Consider the following 23,517-nt stretch of genomic DNA (forward strand, 5'->3'; position numbering starts at 1 on the left):
ATTCTCTCGAAGAGTGGTGGATAGAATGGAAAAATATCCACTATTTTTAAGACTGGCATCTGCCCCTCACAGCACCATCAATAGTTTGGCAAAAGGCCAAGCTATTAAGACACAATATTCAGTTCATTTTTAGCTTCTATCACAATAGACATTGTCAGCCGAATGCAGCTATGTTCCTTGTGAAAGGAAGATCATGAAGACTGAAGGCATTTTCATTTTTTGCTTGTTAGTGAAACAAACACCATCATCCTATAGAAGAACCTTTAACTGAATCAGCACCTAGAATAGTTTGGACTTGACATTTGTGGATCTGAGAGTACCAAGCACAGTTACCTTTGCGTAGATGCAGCTTTCATTAAGTTTTTGCAGTGTGCAATTTTTCTCGCACATTGGGCACATGATGGTTTCATTTGCCTCGCAGATCTCTTTGCTGCAGCAGGAAATCAGGAAAACAAGTGGTGATTCAAAGCCAATATAATGTTTACGACATTCATAATGGTATCAGACAGAACCCAAATGGCCTATGATTGTCATGGCATCATGTTTACAGCTTCCATTGGGAACTGGATTTAAATTTATTTTATTATTGGAAACATAGAACATGGAAATGTAATTAAGGTTCCAATGACTGCAGAATTGTTGCTCTCAGAAAAAAATTCTGGGCTGCGGTTGGGTTGTAAAAACTCTTATTGAATGTTTCCCTCCCAAGGGAAGAAAGTTGATAGAAATATACTATATAGGCCAACTTTCTGAAGTTTGAATACTCTGAATACCTGGGCTATTCAGGCACCTAAAGGCTGCTATGAAAGGTCTGAAGTTGTGCGAATAATTTTAATGGCTATATTTCTTCATTCTTTTGGAAAATTTATGTTTGCCTTTGAATCAAATGGTCTCCAAAGTGATTTACAGAACACATTAAACAATAAAAACTATGCAGTGTTCTTATTTCCCTGGATGATGGCAGAAAAAAGAGTATCTTTGAAAAATGTCAAGAATGGAGAGGACATTGAATTTGGGGTTAAATCATTCGTAACTGAATGTCTAATTACAATGATATCTCTCAGCGGGGACTAGTTGTGGGATCAGTCTCTCTGTCTGACTTTGCCAAGCACAATGGTCTCTTGTGTACCATAGCTCAAGCGTGACTTGTCTTCCAACATTACCTTTTTAATAAGTACAGAAAGAGGAGCTTTAAAAGGTGCTTACTAAAAATGTGTCATGTGAAATGGGCAATAGCTGTTGCAGTGCAGTGAGCTCTAAACTAAGGATGGATAAATCGGAAAAATTCAAATTCGCCTCTGCTCAGTTTCTTATCTTTCCTATGCTTATATTTTTTTTTTCTGTCCCATTTCAGGATCAGTTCTTAAAGCCTGCATGGAAATTTATATGCATTTTCATGCACATTTATCAAAATGTATGCATTTTGTATGTAGCCGTACACAATTGTTTGCACTAAGTTGTCTTTTTGCAAATGTTTCTCCTAATACAGAATTTTGCACATACTTTCTTTAATATACTTACTTCATGCATAATATACACTATTTCTTTAATATACTTTATTTCATGTTCTTATAGTGCACATTTTGGGTGCATTCTCTTTATTATTTATTTAGAAAATTTCTATGCCGCCCCATTCGCCGAAGCCTCAGGGCGGCTCACAAAAAAGCATTATTAAAGCATTATGACTTATATTATGCATTAGATAGGACTGGAATACCAAGGAATGCTTATTTCTTCATCCTCAAGGACTATTACCTTGCAAATTTAGGGTTTGGTCTATGAGGGCAGTAATTTGTGCCTAGAGGCCTACCTGTAGGACTGAATGTTGCAAACAAGGAGACAACATGCATGCTTAAGTCAGAAAACTTCTGACTTCAACATCCATTTTAAAGAAATGAAAGATTTAATTAATCTATGCTGAATATATTGTATTTAACTTACACTAAAGTGTCTGATAACCACAAAATTTTGAAAAATTTTGGAAAAAATAAATTTGTATTTAAAAAAATAAAGTGGGGCAACGCTACTGAGTTCAATCAGTAGAGATAAGGGCTGCCCTTAAAGATGGACCGGATACTTCAGTTGGTTCAGAACAGAGATGCCAGTTTGCTGTCGGGGGCTGGTTGTTATTCTCATATAATACTGGTCCTCTATCAGCTTCACTGGTTTCCCATTGAAGCCCAGGCCCAATTTAAGTTGCTGGTATTGACCTATAAAGCCCTAAATGGCTTGGGACCAGGATACCTGAAGGAACATCTTCCCTACATGCCCACCTGCCCCTTAAGATCTGCAGCAGAGGCCCTGCTCCGGGAACCCCCCTTGAAGGAGGTTAGGAGAGACCATACTCAGAGGAAAGCCGTCTCTGTGGTGGTGCCCTGGCTTTGGAATGTGCTCCCCGGGGAGATCTGCCTGGCACCGACTTTATATGCTTTTTGGCACCAGGTCAAGACCTTTTTATTTTCCCATAATTTCAAAGTTTAAGTATTTTAACTATGTTTTATGCTCAGTCATAGATTATTATGGATTATTTGGGTTTATATGTAGTTATTGGGTGTTTGATTATAAGCTGTCCAGACGTGCAACATAATTGGACGGGATAAAAATACCCAAATAAATTTTAAAAAATAATGTTGTTTGACTTCTAGATCAAATCCGGAAAAAGATGAGTAAGAGGAGGAGGAGGAAATATTAGTAGAAGAAGAAGATCTAAATATAACTTAGCAATGATACTCTGCCCAATCAGTATTTAGAGATAATGCTCTTTGACATCCAGATCAAAACCAGAAGAAGAAAAATCTAAATATAAGTTATATACATGAATATTTTTTCATTCATGGTTAGGATTTTATCTGCTTCATTTTATTTGCTGAATTGTCTTCAGCCATACAGGGTAGAGTTATGATGTGTTCTGACTAATCATAGTGGCTGAATCCACAACTCCAGAGCTACAAGTTCTCATGTCAAAGGTTTCCTTCCCTTCCAGGGTGCCCACTCTACGAAATCTCCCTCGAAGATCAGGAGGCTCTCAGCAAAGCTCCAAGACGTGGCATAGCACAGGTGGGGTAGAACTGGAGTGCAGTGGGAGGTCTGAGTGGAGAAACCCTAAATGAGTGGATCACTGTCTATACAAGATGCCTGATCTTGGTTGACTTCTCTCATCGTGTTGGAGCTTTCTGTGTCCCATGCCATGTCTTTCCTACAGATTTCCCAAACTGGGAAAAGGCTTTTTGGTAGCACAAAGGGATACAACAAGGAAGTAGAAATGGGAAGGCCCCTTCACACAAGGATTTTTCTACTTCTTAAGCACCAGCACAAACTCTCCTGTGTGCCTGCATCACCCTCTATGGCCATGTCCCTGTCCTCATCCCATAAACCATCCACTTCGCTACTGTTGTCACCTGTGTTCTCAGGGCTGCTACAGCAGCTGACCGAGCAATTCAGAGTCAGTTACGGCCGAGACCAATGGCTTGATTCTGAAGGAGTCCTTCAGAGCAAGGCACTATGGGAAGTTTGTCTTCATATATTGCTTCTACTCTGCTATGGGTACTTTCCTGGGACACCTCTTTCAGAGCCAGACATTTGGACCTGGCTGACTCCTGAAGAGCTATGCGGGCCACTTTCATGGCACAGCAATCCTCTGCAAAGTTCGTCCCCACTCTGGCTTGCTCTGTTGTAGAACTTTTTTCTGTGTAAACGTGCACAGGTTTATTCCCGTAACTGTATTGATCTATTTCAAGCTAGAACAAAAAATTATCCCACAGCCTGTGGGTAAATTTCAGCAACTACTAAATTCATGTTTGGCTGATAACTATGAATTGCATAATCCTTTTTATGGAAAGCAAGGTATGGTATATAGACAATTTCTTAAAACTCCCAGTCATCATAAACCCCTAGAGGGAAGATTCACTTTAGCTAAGTCACAGACTGTTACATAACTGAATGTAATTACACTGCTGCACAAATTGTATTTTTTCAACACAACTGGCATTAATCCCAGAGAACAGCGTGTGTCACTGTGCGTGCTGTTTCAGAATGAGGCACAGTCTGTGGTGCAAGGTGTTATCTGTAAAGGAGAGTGATGCTGGTAGTGACTTCTGCTTGACTGTCACGTCTGCCTGGAAATGAAAACAATCCTCCCTTGCATGAGGGAGTTTGCATGAGGGCTTTCTGTGTCCATCCAATACAAAGCCGCACTATGCACATGCTTGGGTGGATATATTGACTTGGATCCAGGATCTACCTTCTCCACCCACAAAAGGTCTGTTGACCCAACTAGTGGGAATTCCCATCCTCCACACATGCCTCATGCCTGTCTTTCTGTAGTATTTTCAGAGTTTGGGGGAAAGAGCCAGTGAGGATGTCCACCTTCCCCAGTGCAGCTGACCAAGTATAAATCTGGATCCAATGCTTTCCAACTACTTTCTGTTTCTCAAGGCTGGCCCTTTATAGGTTCCCAATAAGGTCCAATTCAAATTCAGGTGAACACAATGCTAACAAATCCACACAATCTGTTCTTTCTCCAGTTATTAACATTAGTGGCTTCAGTATCCACTAATTTCCTCATTGGATTGTTTTATACTAATTGGCTTAGATTAATGCCTAGGTCTGGGGGTCAACAGGGATGCTAGTTTGTCACCCTGGCATGTTGTCTGGTTGCATAATGAACATCCAGGATGATCATTGTTCTTTGACACTAGGGTTGAAAAGCATAACAACTGTGCTATCAAAAGCCATGGGAGCCACACAGCACAATAGCTGCAGAATACAGAAATAGCTGATACATTAGGAAACAGAGCCACTTATGGCTGGCACCCTATCTTTAAATTATTAGGAAGCTTTTGCAGATGTTGGGAAACTAATCCTTGGATAGTACAATGTAAAGACAGGTGAAAATGCTTTTAGCTTTGGCTTATATGAATACCATTGCAAATTCTTGCTCGGAGATCTACACTATCAACAGATTGACATTCTTATTTTTGACACTGCTGTCCTCAACTATGTGTGGCAGAGAAGAGGCAGCAACTTCCTACAAATATAATGCCAAGTGAAATTGACATTGAGCATTAAAACATGCTAAATTTGTCCATTCCAAGTCCAGGTAGCTGTTTTCCTCTGAATTTCTAGAAATTTCCAGAGGGAAGCATCCCTGAATCCAAATGAATACTGTAAGCTTACAGAACTCAGCTCTTTTGCATTCTCTCTCAAATTTATTGCAGTGTCTTTGTTCTTGTACAACAGCCTATCCTTTCACACATGGCCCTTTCCATAAATTTTGAACTACACCACCATTATCCACAGCCAGCGCAGTGAAAAGTGAGGATGAGAAAATTTTAAAATCTTAAGTTCTTTGTGTCCCATTTGTGGGGAAAAATGTGACTTTTGGGAAGTTATAAAAATGAAGCAAACAATATTCTCACCCATCCTTAGGACTCTACCTATTTGGACAACTTACTATGCAAGACATAGTGCTGTTGTCAAAAGAGCAAAATGGAGAAAGATCATCTCCTGACAGCATCTGTATATACTCATTAGTTTAGCTGGCCTTTTAACAAGCCTTATTGGTCCAGCTAAGCACATATTGTTACATTAATAATTGGTGGCACCCACATTGCCAACAGACGTGCTGCTGGAAATATTTTTGAACAAACTGTGAGCCTTCCTAGGCAACCTACTCCAATCTGTAGTGCCACTGATTTCATTTAATGCCATTGTTCTTTCATCACTAGAGATTCCACCTGTCCTGCTCTACAGATCTGCTTGGGAATGTCCTCTTCATTAGCGGAAAAATCTGTAAAGAAGATGGGTTGGATTATTTTGCCTTGAAGCATCCATTATGTAATTGAGCCCTTCCATGAAATGTGGTGAGTAACTCATGAGAATAGAATGAAAAACTGACTCGGTGGTTGGAGTTGGTCCTTAAATACAGCTGAATACTGAAAAATATGACAGATTAAAAATATATGTTAAACATGAACTAAGATACATTAGAAGCACCATTATCCCTGGAAGGTAAAAGCCAGCCTTGCTGTTCTAGAAGATGTGCAGGCATACATTGCATTTTATCTTGTGCTGTGAGCCATCCAGAGGTGCTGTGGCACAAATGGGCAACATACAAATGCCTTAAATAAAATATATAAATAAATAGTAGAGTAAGGGTGGGTCTCCTTTGGGCAGTTTCCTTTCTGCTTGGGCAAAAGGTATTCAAGAACCATTCTACATTTCCTTTGGGTAGCACTTGACAGCTGGTTACTTTCAGTAGCATAGTATTCTATGTTATGGGTTTCTAAAATGTGGCATTTTGCACCTCTTACCTTACTTGGCTGGAGTCCATGGTAAATAATCCGTAAAGGAAAACAAACAGCCCAACAAGTGCAGCAGGGATGAGCATCCCAGTGTACCATCCCAACCAAGCGAAGTAAAGGCCAATTTTCTCTCCAAAATATCTCCTGCATTTAAAAAGAAAGTCGAGATATATGTTGCTTAATTCAGAATAAATGACTGGGCCAGTAGCAGAATATTCACCAGAACATGGGGTTGGACTACATTAAATTTCGGTTGTTATTTGTTTAGAACAGCCTTCAACCTATGCCCTCCAGATGCAATGGACTACAACACCCATCACCCTCCAGCCAGTCTAGACACTGTTAGTTGAAAATGCAACATGTAATTTTAATCACAAAGGGGGCAGGGGAGAGGTAAGCTGGTCACTGTTTTGCCAAGTTTGCTTTACATTTGCAGGAAAATCCTTAGGAAAAAACCTTCATTACATGGACTTTATCCCCCAGCCCACAATGGCTTTCCAAAATACATGTTAGGACAATATCTTTATTAAGCCAAGCAAAATCCAGTCCATCTCCAACACTTCCACTGCTTGTCTTGTTTTACCAAGAGCTGTCACTGGAGTTCCTACAGCAACTCCAGAAAGGAACCAACATGTCCTTCTTCCATTCTGTTCTGGTTCCATTCTGGTTCCTTTAGGCTCCCTCATGGACCAGACATGGCTCCAGTTGTGCATGGGCAGCCTTGAGTACCACCCACAAAGCACACATTTTCAACTTCTTCATTAGGCTAGATCACAGTCTGTCCCCCGAGACTCTCCAGACTCCAATTCCATCAGCCCAAGACAGCATTGCCAATGGTGAAGGATGATGGGAGCTGTAGTTCAGACATGAGGATGCTATGTTAGATATAAGCCAGGGCCAGGTGGAAAACTAAGTGTGGGGAAGAAGAGGCTGGCCATGGAGAAACTCTGCACTTAGTTGTAGACTTTAGACAGATTGTGAGAAGGGGTCCTCTCTCCAGCCTCCAGGAGGTTCCATGATAGCTTCAGGTTATACCCAAGACTGCCCCAAGTATTACCAGCAAACTAGATGAAGGATCCTGAAGAAATCTTGCACAGTGTTTTGTGACATTTGGGTTGACGTAATAAAGGCCCAAATCCTGATTATGGAATGTTCTTATGGCCTATGTGACTACCATTGCTTTTTGCCTGATGTAGGGGGAAAAAAAACCAACAAGGTTTCCAAAGGCTCTGGAAAGACTTACTATCATGCCTAACACATGCTGAATATATTTTTTTTCAAAGGCAAGAAGGCTAAGATTATAAATCAAGTACTATACCACCACATTTAGGATTCTATGGGAAGAATGCTTGTATCCAAATGCGCATTGGGACGCGCATGGCACAATTCACAGAAATGACACCAGTTCAGTTACATTGTTCGGGTACCTAATCAAATCCAGAGGCTGGTATTTGTACCACATCCCCCATCGAGCCCAGCGTTCATATAACAGATGCCGATGATTCTGAGCTCCATGTGTTTTGATGGGATGCCTACTCTTGTGACTTCCCTGTAGCACACAAAGAAAAACAAGGGTATGGTACTTAGAAGAAGTAAAAAAGAAGTGGGTGCTTAAGGAAACGTAATCTCATTGAAAATGGGCATTACTAATTGTACAGTGAAGAATATTTCCTCCAAGTATTATTGAGCAATGCTGACAAATCCAGTCATGAGTGTCAGATTAAAAAGGATGCAGTTATAAACCTTTCTACAAAAATACAAATCAGTTGGGAACAAAAAGAGAAAGCTCTACCGAAAAGTACTTTGTCGTAACCACGTGGAACTCAAGCGCTTCCCAATGGAAGACCCTGTTAATTAATGTGAAATTAACTAGTTCATTTATGCTTGAGACACATTGCAAGAATTTTCTAATTCACTTTCAAAATTGTTCCTATTATAAATAGTCAGAACATGAAGTGGAGCGGCAGCTACTTTGAGGGGACACCGTGGAAGGGATGGGGGGGGGTCAAACATAAAGCTACATCACTATGCACGCTCACATGGGAGTAAATGACACTGGAATCAGTGGGATGTGTGTAATCATAGCTGGGAGAAGGGTTCCTGCCAACAAAGCAATTTCTGTCTGATACTAACGTATTGTATTACCTTATCTCCAAAACTACTGAGCTGAAATATGTGTTGTTGCTGAGTGGAATCCAGTAGAGGCTTTGTGCCAGTGGAAAACATTTCCATTCACACAAGCTGGTGTGCTTCTTCCTCTGGTTTTATATTGTAGCTTTAAACTTTTAGAAGTTCTAAATACATTTCATGTTGCTGTTGTATTTCATGGTTTTAACTGCTGCAAACCATTGAGAGAACTTTGGCTATTGGCAGTGCAGCAGTATGGTAGACAGATGATTGATAGGGATGTGTCAACTGTACATCAAATGCCTGAAACTTTAAATTTATATTGAGATCAGTGGTTATCTTATGATCATTCAAGCACATCTTGAGCCTCATGGGAATGAATGGATGTCCCATTTGTATTAGACATCTAAAGTGCAAAAGAACAAAAATGATCTGCGGCGTGAATGCAACTGTCTGCTCCCATACCTGCAGGCCAGTATGGGCAGTGGCCTTGCAGTGTTGGAGGTACTTTTATGGTTTGTGTCCTGTTTTCTCACACAGAGCTTGTCCTCCTGCACTTGGGTGCATTGAGGAGTCTCTGGAAGAGTAAGCATCCATTCCAGTGTCATAGCGATAAATTTTTAAGTGCAGGGATGAATCTTACCAGTCCCTATAGTCTCAATGAGGGTCCAATAAGGCAGGCAGCTATTGATCCATGTGAAGAAAGAAGTTCTAGGAGTTTATCACCTCTATCTGAGGCAGGTCTTTTGTAAAGCTAAAGGATCTTAATAGCCCATTCAAGAGCAAGCCACCCCAAAATACTTTGCATTGCAACAGGAAACAATATTATTGTTGGAAAAATATATCTGCAGCTAACCTTAAACTCAACAAGACATTCTGAAGTGGGGTGGCACATCTCATTTTTAAATTGGGGAACCTCACTTGTGGATGGTGGGAATGCTGTAGACATAATATATGTTGGCTTTATCAAAGTCTTTGAGGCAAAGTTCTAGAGTTCCCAGATTCAAAACAGAGAATAATGGACAAATAAAAGGAAGCCAGAATCCAGCTAAACATCAGGAAGAAATTCCTGATTCTTAAAGCAGTACACCAAATACCCAGGGAGTTTGTGGACTCTCAGACAGGAGGCATTCAAGAGGGAGTTAGACAACTATCCTTAGGGCTGCTTTAGCTTCACATCTTGCAATGAGCAGGGCATTGATTTGCAGGGTCTGACAGGCCCCTTCCAATTCTGTTAACCATTCTAGGATTCTATGGTCCTTGCTAATAAGAAAATGGCTGTGTTGTCGCTCCTCTTTACCATTTATAAATTCAGTGGATCACATCTTGCTATAATTCCACATCTTGCTATAATAAACGTATTGCTAACCAAGGCCATAATTGGTTCAACAAAAAGCTAAAAACAGTGAAATTGTAGTTGTGCTGCCACTATATAGCAAATACAAAACTTCTCTCTGTGTGTGTTTGAACTGCATAACAATAATTCAGTTCAGTTAACTGAATCTGTGGCATCTATTTTCTATACCAACAGGTCAAATATAAACATACTGGCTAGTATCCCACAGTTTCTTGCGATGTGATCACTCTTTTTCAGGAAAAGAACACCATGTAACTATTGCTTACAGCAATCTGCCTGCACACATTAGACATGAATCCACTACATGCTGTTTTATAAGTAAATCCAATTGTAACTTACTTCTGTGTGAACATGCATTTGATGGACTGGATGCTATGCAATGAACACTTCCCATGTAGTGATAAACTGCATGGTAAGCATATGAAGAAGGGACCCTCAGAGAAAACTTACAAAATAGAAATACCAGACAACACATTCTAATTTTTTACATGTGCTTCAGGGGGTTAAAACAAACATAGAATGAACACAGCATACTTAAAGCATTACTACTTAAACTACCTCATGAGGTGGAAATGCGGCTTCATATGTTCCATTGTTGAGCAACCTGTTAATGCCTAAGAGAACAGAAGACATTTATTACTTAACCTAGAAACGATGTTAAATTATTCTGCACAGGAATGGATGCAATCCTTTCTATGACTATAGAGTATTTTGTTGAAACATTAAAAAGAATGACTACCTAGCATATAATCCAAGTTTCAGAATTATCATTGCATTTCTTTACTACCCATAGCTGAAGCTCTCTGGGCAGTTCCCCACATTTAAGTCACCCATCCAGATTTCAACCAGACCTAACCCTGCTTAGCTTCCAAGATTAGCTAAGATCAGGCATTTTAGGCTGTATAGAGGCTAGAATCAGAATCAGGTTGTCCTCTTCCAAATATGGTCTTTGGACCAAGTCACCAGATGTTTCTTCTATGTATGCTTGAAATCAATACATTAATTTTCTACTCCAGTACAGAAGCTGCCTTTGTTGGTCATTATCATGAGATTGATTAGTATTCTCTTATCTGGAAGTTGGAAATGGATAGTAAATTCCAGAAAGCAGTTAGTGGATCATTTCTTTTCTTTTGACAACAGCCATTTTGGGAAATGACCAGATGTGGAAGAGAACAGCAAGATTTATTTGCTTGGAGGAAGCTGTGAACTTGACTTGAAACACAAGACAAAACCAGAAGCCAGAACCAAAATGGGATGCCTTGGCAGCATTTGGACCTCCCCAAAAACAAAGCTGTTCTTCCTTGAAGTGTTCTGAAGAGGAGTTGGCTAGTCCTGAAACTCTGTCACAAGGCTATAACTTCCGCTCTCCCTTTCCCATGCCTGTTGTTATTTTTTTAAAAGTCCATACCTCAGAAGAATCTCAAGAAATGAAAACCAAGATTTTTTTAAAAGGCATCAGACAGCAGGTACAGAGTACATGCTTAATAAACAATCTAGCAAATGAGGGAAACAAATTCCCTTTTAAAAACCCTAAACTTTGCACAAGCAGTTACACTTACTCTTTAATTTGCTTTCTCTAAATGGTTTCCTCCACTATGAAGAGCTAGCTGTGACTGTCTTCGCTTCTATTTTCTTAGTTACAGCTGAAAACTAAATTTTAAAAAGCCTCAGTGTGCTTAAACCGTGTCCTATCCTTCTGAATGTTGCATACATCGCAGGTACCTGTACTAAGGGGCACATTTTCCTGTGAATATGCTCTATCATTTTCACATAACTTGCCTATCTAACCATTGTGGGGGATGGAGGGAATCCATTGTTAAGAACCTTTAAACTTTAAAGGCAACCTTGCACCCATCTGCCTGAAATTACGGAGGCTTAATTCCCTCATAAATGGAATGAGTATTACTGCACAATTAATTCTATTTCATTTTCTGCAAAGCATTGAGATAATACTTCCATAATGCTTTCACTAGCTGAGTAACCAGTACTTATGTTCCTGTCTGTCAGCAGAGAGGAAGGGCTAAGCGTGGTGGTGGAGTACATGCTAGAAGGTCCAAGTTTGATTCCTAACATCTCCAAACAGGACAGGAAAATCTTCTGCCTGAAATCCTACAGAGCTGCTGCCAGTTTGTATTATACTAATGAATTGGATGGGCCAATGGATTCAGAATAAGATTCACCATTGGAACAGCACCTAAATTCCTGGAGGACATTCCTCCTGCCAGAAGAAAGCTCAGCCAGCGGAGATGTACTACCAGCAATGTTTCCCCAGTGGTAGAGTCCAATGTGGGACATATCAGGAAGTGCTGGATACAACCTTTCATTCTTAGTATTCCAAGCCTGCTTTTTCCTGGAAAGGCCTTGTCCAAACCCCTTCCCAATTGCAAGAGCCCTGAAGCTAGTATGGCAAAAGCTTTCCTATTAGAACAACTGATAAAGGGGGAGAATTGAGAATAAACCTCCCATCCACCCTCAACACCTTTTCAGCTCACAGCAAGCCATATGGGCTTTGAATATGGCATTTTATCTGTTTACCTCCTGCCCTAGCCCTACACACTGCCTATATTCTGCCTTTTAAATTATTCAGTTGACAGTTTTTGACTGGCAGCATGTGAGTTGGGGGCAGCAAGCAGTCCACTACCCAAAGGCACTGTGTATGCAGGTATACCCATTTTTGATTTGCCATCTTCATACTTCGTCCTCTGCAGCATATGGTGAACAATCCTACTTCTTGTTGAGTTGCTGAAAAAGCTGTCTTTGTTGTTGATTGTGAAGCTGTTAAAGAGATAGTTCATGTCGGTTATTTTCCAAGCAGCTGTCCAAGTACCAACATACACAATTTTCCCAGTGACTAAAATGTTTCATACTTTAAACATAACAACTTTAGAATACTAATTATTTGTGCAGTTTACATGCTGTTGTATAACTGAAGTTCTCCATGTGGTTCACAAGGATTGAAACAGACAAAATTCCAATATAAAACAAAATAAATCCAATACAGCATGTTAGAAAAATTACAAATCCCTATAAAACAGCAGAAAAAGAGACTGTGCAATAAAGAATTTCCAAATCAAGGGCAAAATCCCTAAAGAGCGCTTCAAGCATTCTCAATGATAAAAATCATATAACTCTTTCCACAATGAAGATTTAGGCTTCTGTGGGTCACTTCATCTGGTCCTTTTTAAATTGCAGAGCTTTGATTGGAAACGGCTTATATCAGAAATCCTTTTGTCAGGCTGTAACCTTAAAGCAAATAGACCATCACACTGTGGCAAAAAAAACATGTGCATGGCCTGAAGAAACTATTCTCTGACTAACAGAACTTTTTCCCGTACAGCTCAGCCAATTCTACTTTATAGTACTTGACCATTTCATTTGATTTCTCTTAACCACATACAAGCTTCAAGGTCATTTACACCCGAAAAGCAAAATGCACTATGTATGGGACATTTGTGAAACTGAAATTCAATTTCAGCATACATTGTGTCCATGTAAAGTGAGAATCCCTGAAACTCTGTCATATGTGCTTTTATACCTTAATTTATATGTTGATGTGAGACCTCTTATAAGATAGCTTTTCCTGATACTTTACTAGGGCATCAAGATGAAAGGCTGCAGTGAATTGTACATAATGACAACTCTCAAACTGTGGCTTCTTCTTCTTTTTTGGAGGAGAGGCAAGCCAGAAGTTCTTGCTCATACTTGATGCTAAACAAATCAGGAAAAGAAGGTTCACAGTTTCTTTAACTGCTCCTGTTTGTAGCAGGAGCACCTGGGGCAAGCCACAATTTTTAAAAGCCTGATATGTTTCTAAAAGAGTCTATGCACGTGTGGCCTCAGTTATTCCACTTGTAGGAACCTCCACTGAAATAAATACTGAAAGGCAAACTGACTTATGATGTTCATGAAGAATAGCCTCATTTTAAATGCTGGGGTCATCTGTCACTAAATCTCTGGACAGAGGTCATCCATGAGTGGAACAGAGAAGGCATATTTTCAGATAAAGGCTTTTCAGCAGTGGAGAGACACTACTTGGATATTATCCTTGATTTTCTAGAATCCTAGACTTTTACGTAATGCTTGCATTGTTCCCACTTCCTGTCCTGAGATTCTGTCCTAAATGAAATTAACATCCATCACCTTATGTCTGATAAGCACTACAAGATATTTCATAGACTTTTACTGCAGTTGCATTGAGTCGGTCTCTAACACTGGTCTGTAGTCATCCAGCTCAAATCTGTGATTTTTCATGAACATAGTGAAGAACATTCAATGTGTGAGATGGCTTTATGAAAAAACATACAACAGCCACAGTCCCGACAGCTGGGATTTTAGAGTGGTCAGGTATGGGATGCCTTTCAAAGGTATTGTTGTTCCTATATGACTGCAATATTCTTCTTGGGAAAGATAGCCAAATCTAGTGTGTAGAACTAGTTCACGTCCCTATGCTGCTACTGAAGTTCTTCCACTAGGAGTTACTGTTGAACATAGAATCTACTTCTAGACAAAATAGTCTTTAGAGCATAATTTCCATTCAGTTTTGACATCAGCCATCTGTTAATGCTGATTGTTGTTATGCCACCTGCTGGGAGAAATGAAATATTAATGTGGGCGCCTCGTGGATATAATTGAGGTCCACCACTTACTGATGTATACGTGCTCGACTGAAGGGTGCTGTGTAACAGTCTGTCTCTTCCAGGTCAGGAAGTGCTTCTTTGTCTAGTTTCATTGGATTTCTGGGCAACCAGCTTTTCAGTTCCCTCATATTCCTCTGCAAACTGGAGAAATCATGTGAAAAATTATTGCATTATTTTGCTTATATCTTTCACTACATTCTACCCAGGGTTGAAGTGAATAATGGATGGATAATACTAGAATGGAAAAAAATTAGGAACAGTTACATTCTCTAAATGGTACTATGGACAGAAAAAAAAAATCTTTACACAATCAAGGGATAAAAGCCATTAAAGGATAAAAACCATTAAGGCTGGAATTCCGTACCTAGTTAACTGGGAGGAATCCTATACCTAGTTAACTGAAATCTATAACTTTGTAAACCACCAGGTTCTTTGCAAGAAAAGAAGGGTGGGTTATGAATGTGATATAACAACAACAACAATCAATATGACTTACTTCTGAGTAAAAATATATGGGACTGCACAGTATTGTCGCTTCCTATATGTCTCTAGAAAGGAAAAATGGCAGAAATAGCCAGCCGATATAGAGCTTCTTTACCATATTTCATGGGAAACAAGCTGTAGAATAAGGCCTAAAACATCTCTTGCTCTGATCTAGCAGGGATTGTCAGAATCTGCAGAATGATGCATCTCCTCTGGGGACTTGATCGGCAAGGCAGCCTGGTTCCCCTTGGAAGTACATGCAGGACCATTATCAGACCTGAAAGTGCTTGCAAGGATTAGAACCTGTGCAAGCATGAACTGGGAGACACAGGATGTCCTAGACTGCTGCTGAGTCCTGCCTAATTTTGTCACCGCAAGGTAAGTTTCTGTGGTGGCATCCTAATTTGGCTTCTGTCTCCAGTCTGCTGCATCTTTTCTTGCATCTTGACTCCTGCTGGCTCCTGATGCTCCTTTTGTCTCTGGCTCTGCAATGCCTGTCCTTGACTTGGCCTTTGCCTTTGGTCCTGCTATGCCATGCAAGTATCTGACCCATGCCTGCTCCTGACTTTGCTTCTCCCATTGGCTCCACTGCATCTCGCCAAGTTCTCATCCACCTCCATCAGCCTTGGTCCTGGTGTTCTCCTTGAGGATGCCTGCCCCTATGCCCCAGAGCTGACAGGACCATTCTTATGTTCTTACATTCCTATATCCTTGAGCTGACCCATTTCCAAAAGAAGAGATGCAAAATGAAACATAAAAAACAAAACAAAACCCCTACATTCTAAGAAAATGTAGGTCTTGGGTCACATGGTCTGACACTGGGGCAAAACAATAAATGCCTAGCCATAGCCTGCCCACTTGCTGATGTGTGTACAACTGCCCATCGGTGTGCTCACCTGCTCACTTTCAGCAGTGCCAGTCCCAGCTTGAGAGGGGGAAGTGCCGCTGTGAAAGCTTCTTCTCACCGCCCGAGGCTGCATCCACAGCCCCTAGCCATGCCTCCCTCAGCCTGTTCCAGGAAGAGCCACGCTGGGCCATGTGCACGTGGAAAGGGACTGCACACGTCAGGGAACGCAAGCAGAGAGCAAAGCCCTGGCTGCAGTCAGCCCGCTTGTGCAGCAGGTGACCGGTCATGGAAGCCTGTGGACGTGGTGATTTAAAGCAGCCACATTTCATGTGGCTTGTCTATCCAAGCGTTTCTAACAGAATAAACTATTTTTCTTTCTAGGGTAAAAGCTGCTAATCAGTGCAACAAATAAACTGCCGGCACCTGGTTGCAGTAATAGGTTATCTGTCTGAATAAATGCATCAGTAATAATAACAGAGTTAATATCTAACTTCAGGTAATGGTAAGTACACCATGAAGGCACTGTTGCAGGTCAAATATCCATTTAAAACCAAAAGAATCCTTTTCATCACAGAGATTCAATATCTGATCTTGAGAGAGTCTTTATGTACACTGACATTAGATGCAGTTCACATCCTCTTCAAGTCTACGCCAGAACTACCATTGATTGAAGAGGCTATACATTACAGTCATAGGACCTATTCATTATGCCATTAACTATGGTCGCTTGGGGGTTTTCTTCAAATAATCCAGGTTAGAGTGAATTCACTTTAGCTCCACAGCCACTAGAACCTTCTCCTTCTCCTTCCTCACTTTCTTTCTAAAAGATATATTAAAACTGGTAATACAGCAGTAGGTGAAAGGCAGAAAAAATATACAGGCAAGTTAGTGAAGGGTGAAACCCTGTGCAAGTCTAGACAGAAGAAAGGCTAAACTTAATAAGTGAGAGTAGATGGTTTTCCCAGATGGAGAAACCTTGCCCCTTTTAGAGAGTTTTTCCAGGGTACCTCCTTGTCCTTAATATATGATGCAAGTGGCAACATTCAATTATGAGCTTGCATATGAGGACACAGAGCAAAAGAACTAAAAGAAATGTCCAAAGTCCTGCAGCATGCATAGATTTACAGGTTTGGTTATCTGGATGATGGACCATATTTTCAGATAAATAGCAGAAAAAATGAAATGGCACATTTGAAATTAACTCATAAGCAAGAGGCTTTTGTTTTCAGTGCACAACAAAAGACACTGATTTTCTTTTCCCTAAAATTAGAACAGTGTAATCACCTTCTCCAAGTTCCAGATCTGATTTACACTCCATCTCTACCTTTCTTTTTCTTATTATGAAAGAAATTAGATTTCTTTCCTTCCCACTGAATGGTCTGACCAATCCTATAAAGCAGGGATGGGCAAGATTTTCTGTTGAGGGCCGCATTCCCTCCTGGATAATTCAATAGAGGCAGTAAGTCAGCAGTGGGAAGGGCCAAAGTCTTTCTGCTTCTCCACTGAAGCAAACCACTGGGCATGAAGAAAGATGGAAAGGAAAAAGGAGAATGGCAGAAAAAAAAGAGCTGACAGAAAGATAACCGTCCTCCATTCCAAATGTACATTTACACTTTTGACTCTGGCTCTTATTAAAACAAAATTATTTAAACAGCCAGAATCAGAAGTTGTACATGTGTGTGTGGAAGGGTAAAAACTGCCAGAGAAGGGACAACTTGTTTTTATCAGAGGTCTGAATAGACTGTATGCAGAGGACTTTTGAAATTAGTCTGAAGACCAGAGATTGCCTTTCCCCACTGTAAAATAAAGCCTTTTGAGATTAACCTGCCGTGAAAATGCAATTTATACATATGCATATAGCATTTTGCAAAATGTTGAAGTTAATGACATGCAAATGAGTGTAAATGGACACAGAATGGTAAATGACTGCAAAATGTCAGTGGACGAAAATGTTCCCAGTTCACTTATAACAAGCCTCACTTATGGGCAACATTGAAAATTAAAGATCCATGTCAAAGGTTTGTGCCTTTAAGCTGCTTCTCATATATACATTTTTAAAGTCATGGCTGCCACGTTTGCCATTCAGGTCTGTCCAAAATATTTAAACAAATGTCATTTAAGAAAACTAGTATTCACAATGACCCTGGACGGAATAGCTTTGACCTATAAGCTAGTTCCTAGACCCATTGACAAGAGGTCTTCTCTCTGATCTTGTTGCAGAGTTTAATTGCTGTTGGCATACTATATGTAAACACTGGTTAGTCAAGCTGCATAATCAAAATGCATTCCAGGTATGTGTTGGGCATACACAGTACAGTGTGTATTTTCCATCATCATTGGCTGGGCTGCTGAAGTTGTTGGAGGGAGAAACACTCCTCCATTAACCATGGACTGTTTTAAAGGCACGGGAAGGTTGGGTTCAGATGACACAACAAACCACACCCAGACATTGATCACAGAAGCCCAGCCTGTATGATTTATAAAGGCCACAGTGTCGTAATCTGATTGGTCAAACCAGATCAATGTGGGTGGGATTTTCCAGAACATATTCCTGTCTCAAAACTATAATGGTCTTGTGTTATTGTCTTTCATGGAGGGAAGTACCAAGTTCATGTCTGCTGAAAAACAGCTTCTTGCAGTAAATAAATGAATAGAACAGAACTCCATATGTTGATTTACACTGACAGATATGGGAAGGAAAGAGCCACAAACATGTGTCCAGTAGTGTGAACTACAAAACCTGCAATGGCTATGCAGAAGGATTCACCTGCTTATCCCAACAATGAAACAGGCAAGGAAAAAGCTCCATCATCTCACCTCATTGAAACCACTACACTTGGCAGTGAAGTCATGCCACACATTCAGCTGTAGCTGATCAGGTGCTGAACAATGAAATCATGAAATGTTTGAGTGTGAACAAAGCCGTCAGGAAGGTGTTACCATAATGCACCAAGACAGTTCCATTGCACACAACAGAACTATAAATGTTTACCAGCTTTAAGACTGAAAGGAAATGCCTATGTTTAGCTTATGGGTAAAGAAAAGAATGAATGCGGCTGCCATAACATTTACAGGGACAGGTTCATACCCACCATGTTTGTTGTGTGATCTCTGCAACCTCCAGGCAGGGGTTGTATGGTTGTATGAAATGCATACCCCAAGTGAGTTAGAAGGCGATGCTTTTCTAGCATCTGAAAGGGCCATAATTCTCCTTTCACTTGGTAAATGCTCAATACCTTTTCCCATCATTACTAGCATGAACTGGCCTTAAGATAAAACACTGATAATCTCTTGGTTTAGGATCAAGGACTTGTTTCAGATTGGATTGGATTTTTTTGCATTGTCAGCATACTTGGCCTATTCTCTCTCTCACACACACACTAGTTTTCATGCATAGATGTTAAAACAGTGCCAATATGCTTGCTGTCAGTTGTAATTTTACAACAAGTTGCTGCATATCTGGCTCAAGCCAAAAAGAATAATATAATTTGGGCCTTGATTATTGGGCAAATGCAACCAAAGACAATAAGAAAGTTCTGAGATACACACATGTACACACACACACACACACGGGACACATCTAGAAACCCAAAAAGTCTGAAAAACATAAAAAAAAAAGGTAGCCAAATATGTTCGAAGTTACTTAGATGTAGTAAACATTAGTTATTTTTTAACAAAATCTTTGTTATTGCAATGTTTAATTGAATAATCAGTAAGATTAATCAAGAGACTAAAAAAGTCAGACCATTTAATGGTATAATCTTCTATGTGACTGCTCAAAAGTCAAGTCCCCTTATATGCAGTGAAGTTTTGTCACAGGTAAGTGGGTATAGATTGGCAGTTCTAATTGACCAGAAAGTTACCTTCCAATTAATTAGGCCATAGACAGAGTGAGGAGCAGAGAGCAGTGCTAGGTGTTAGGTGAAAAGATCTGGCACTTAGACATACAAGAACAAAAAGAGAGAAAAAAGTACAAACCTGCATATACAAATTTACATATAATCTGAAACCTATTGCTCTCTGTGTCTTATATTTTTCAGGACACCCCTATTTATAACAAGGGATGCGTGATAACAGGAAGAAGAGCAGATTTAATTTCAGAAAAAAACATCCCTCACACAGAAAAGCAGGGGGTAGTAGGAAATGAAGCCAATCAGATGTAACAGAGATGTAACAGCTAATCAGATATAACAAAGATCATCTGGACTCCTGTACCCACAGGGTGGTGGGGCAGATAATTTCCCCAGAAATCTGGGACTTCCATGAAAGATTTGGGGCTCCAACCCTAGCAGGCCAGCCCTGAACACCACTTCTGACAGATAGACAACACACATACAGATATTAAATCTAAAGTTGCACAAGCAGACCACTGTTTGCATGAGGGGCCTCTCTTTGCTCTCTTAGCCCTTGCAGCCTCCTCCCATAGCTTTCATGCCTGCTCTAGAACACCTTCTGGAGAACACATCAATGTGTGTGCGGGGGGATGCAGAGGACAAGGGGTAACGGTAATACGTTACAAAACAGCAGATGGTAAGCACATTCTGGAAAGAATCAGTTCCAGATTCCCTCATGCAGGATTTGTATGGCTCATCTAAAAGAAACTCACTACCATAAAATGTAGTGATAGCCACCAAACTGGATAACTTGGAAAGGAGATGGAGGATAAGACAAGCCATGGCTATGAGCCATTCTTTCTGTACCTGACTTCTGGATTCAAAGGCAGATCATCAGTGGGTGCAGCCCTAACGCTCTCTTGCTCGGCTGATAGGCTTCCAAGAGGCACCTGATTGGTCGCACTGGGGAACAAAATGCTGGACCAGCTGGCCTTTGGTCTGATCCAGCAGAACACTTCTTATACTCTTTAACTATGTTTCATCATTCAGGGTTTTCCCTATACAAACATTTATGAATAATTTCATCAGATGAATGGACTAAGGTTTCTTGCAACCTATTAATGTCAAAAATAATTAAAATGGTGCTAATGCCTGCCAACTAGTTCAGTTTAGTGCAATATTGTCTCCATGCCTTTTCTTTTTTTTTCACAGGAACACGGCAAAACAATTAAAAAACCCATAGAATTCAGGGAAGGAGGCTGGGATATCTCTGAGGAGACTAGGTTTCCTCTGGCCGAAGAAGTGAGAAACATGGAGAAGTCTTTCTGTCTTGTGATCAGCATCAGGAATTTTGCCAGACTCTGAGAACTAGAGGTCTGAAGTACAACCCACCAATTCAATTATGAATTATATTTTATTATCCTGAACATTCACTGGAGTTCCATAGCGATAATAGATGCTAAGGGCACACGCTGTGCTTGTAAGGTCCAGTTTTACAAGAGGGTTACAAACATCTTATGCAGGGTAGGAGGAATGGTGGTGAATTCCCTGCCCTGCATTTTTCACTAGATCGGTTTTTTGCCCATCTCGCTGTGGTAAGATGGAGAGGGAAAGAAGCCTCAGGATAACGTTGATCCTGGTCTCTCCCATTTGCTTCCCTCCTTACCCACCAAAAGACCCCTTCTCTCTTTCTCTGAGGCTGAGTCCCAGCCAGTGTAGTTTCTACTGTGCCAGCTGCAAGGGGGCAGGAGAAGCAGGTGGAGCTCCAACTACCTTCTCTGAGGTTGGAGTGCTGTCTCCAACCTCCAGCTGAGGAATCCAAGATATCCTATGGTCTCTCAGACACTTTCTAGGGCCACAGGATTGCTCCCTAAACCATCATCCTGGGAAGTTAATTTTGTTAGTTAATGACTTTATTTCAGTTCTACACTGCCTGATAGCCAGGACTTTTTTGCATATTCCATTTCTACGTGTAGGTATTGGGGGGAAAATAACTGTTACCATTCCACATACTATACAAGGGAAATCATTATACCTCTGTTCCTTGTAATGTATCTGATAAAAGCACATGCATGACTGCGGGGAGAAAAGGAGCAGCTGTAAATTCATACTAACCCAATATGTCAGTCTGTTGTTTAAAAATGTTCAGCAATGCAAAAAGATAGTTTTCAAATTATCTTTTGACACTACATGGATTCTAGATTATTTTAAAATCTTAAACATGCTAAAGGTATCCTGAATCTCAACAGTTTTTTATATTTTGGAGACCTTGGAAGGCTAATAATAATATAGATTTGGATATTTAACAAGCGTAAGAATTAAATTTGCAACGCTAATATGGAATTCAATATGAACATTTCTTAAGAAATTCAGTATGTTCTATTTCTTTTCCCAAAGCATTTCATGTGTAGCTTTTGCCTGCAATTAGTTTTTGATATGGAATAATTGCTTTTAAAATGCAGCAACTTAAATCTTTTGTGTGAAAGGACTTGCCTAATGGAGTATGATGGCAATGCAGTAGAACTTCACTAATTTCCTTTATGAATCAAAACCCATTGCTGGATTTACATAACATTTTAAAAAGAATGAGAGAAAAAGGCAGAGAAACACATCATGATTTCCTGTCAAAAGTTTATTTTATTATCTGGGAACTTATCCATTACTTGCTTGAGTGAAAGGTAAGTTTAAGGACAGTTGTGTAATTACCCATCTTTAATTTAAAGATACCAACTGTGTAATTGAACCTCTTTACAGTTCAATCCCTTCCTACCTCCATGTTTCTGCTCTGTTTCTACTTTATATATCAGAGATCAGACCACTTGGAACACAATCCAGAAGAACTGAACTCAAGCACTGGTATTTGGATCCAATGGTGTGTAATATCACACAGTGTTATCTGCATGCTTTGCGGCCTGCACACAGAAGACCCCATGTTCTTTCCCTGCCACGATCACGTTCATGATTTTCAGTAGCAGCATTGAAAAAGGGCTTGGGTTGGGTCCTGAGAAAGGTGAACAGAAGACAGGTTGACGAGACAGCCATTTCCCATCTCTTTTCCTTGTACCTCTCTGGAAAGCCGAGAGACTTCTTCAGTGGTGTGGGATTGGACGGATGGGAATTGACTCAAAGTGAGTGAAAGCACATTGCATGAGTGGAACTCTGCTCACACAATATGAGTCCACCCAATCTGGGGAGAGCCCCCTACAGGCTCTCCTATAGGCTCACTATGCCACAACTCATCCTACTCATGAGGATCTCATGAAGCTCCAAAATAGGTCATCCATGAAGTGCCCGGGAGGCAACGCAAACACAATTTTATGCAAGTCTCCTTGGAGTTTTTGGAGTCCAAATCCTTGATGGGCTCCGTTTGCCTACTTATGGTAATTGGGAATCTCATTATAGATCCTCCAATTATGACACTACAGCATCTTATCTTCTGTGAGAATAATCGCATGCCCCCAGATGGGAGGGGAAATCCAGCAAAGTTCTACTGCTTCCATTAATTAAATCAGTTTGCTTGAGGTCCTTGGTATAAATTTACAACTGCTAGGATGGATTTGTTTTATGCAGGGTGACTATCTTGCAAAATTAAAAGCTATGCATCACCCACCAACCTGCCCATCGTTTTGCTCCTCCAGTCAGTGTAATAACATTTTTTCCTGTAAGAACAGCAAAAATAATCTGAGAACAATTTTGCATACATAAGAAGGGAATACACAGAAGAACCCAATTTTAGCTATTCTTGTAACATGAACCCTTATAAAATGAAGGTGGAAGAAAGCACAGTGTTAAAGCTAAGACAATATTTTAAAAAAATAATTAACTTGGAAATTCTTGGCTTAAATATCTTAAATATTGATGGCATGCATTAAAATCAAACTACTTTAAATTAAACAATTAACATGCTCTAAGAAGTAATAGATTAGAAGAA

The 23,517-nt window shown here is 40.2% G+C and overlaps 1 protein-coding gene across 1 annotated transcript in view; it reads right to left on the reverse strand.

Moving 5' to 3' along the window:
* ANO3 (anoctamin 3) overlaps positions 1-23,517 on the reverse strand; it is a 264,086-nt gene that overhangs the window by 53,430 nt on the left and 187,139 nt on the right. The window contains exons 7-13 of the mRNA XM_044425772.1: positions 23,201-23,245; positions 14,433-14,564; positions 12,455-12,561; positions 10,345-10,400; positions 7,730-7,851; positions 6,312-6,446; positions 334-430 (exon numbers count right to left, since the gene is read on the reverse strand). Coding sequence (XP_044281707.1) covers positions 334-430; positions 6,312-6,446; positions 7,730-7,851; positions 10,345-10,400; positions 12,455-12,561; positions 14,433-14,564; positions 23,201-23,245 — 694 coding nt within the window. The remainder of the gene's footprint in view (positions 1-333; positions 431-6,311; positions 6,447-7,729; positions 7,852-10,344; positions 10,401-12,454; positions 12,562-14,432; positions 14,565-23,200; positions 23,246-23,517) is intronic.

Source organism: Varanus komodoensis, unplaced genomic scaffold, assembly GCF_004798865.1.
Source record: "Varanus komodoensis strain SLA01 unplaced genomic scaffold, ASM479886v1 scaffold16, whole genome shotgun sequence".
Lineage (NCBI taxonomy): Eukaryota > Metazoa > Chordata > Lepidosauria > Squamata > Varanidae > Varanus > Varanus komodoensis.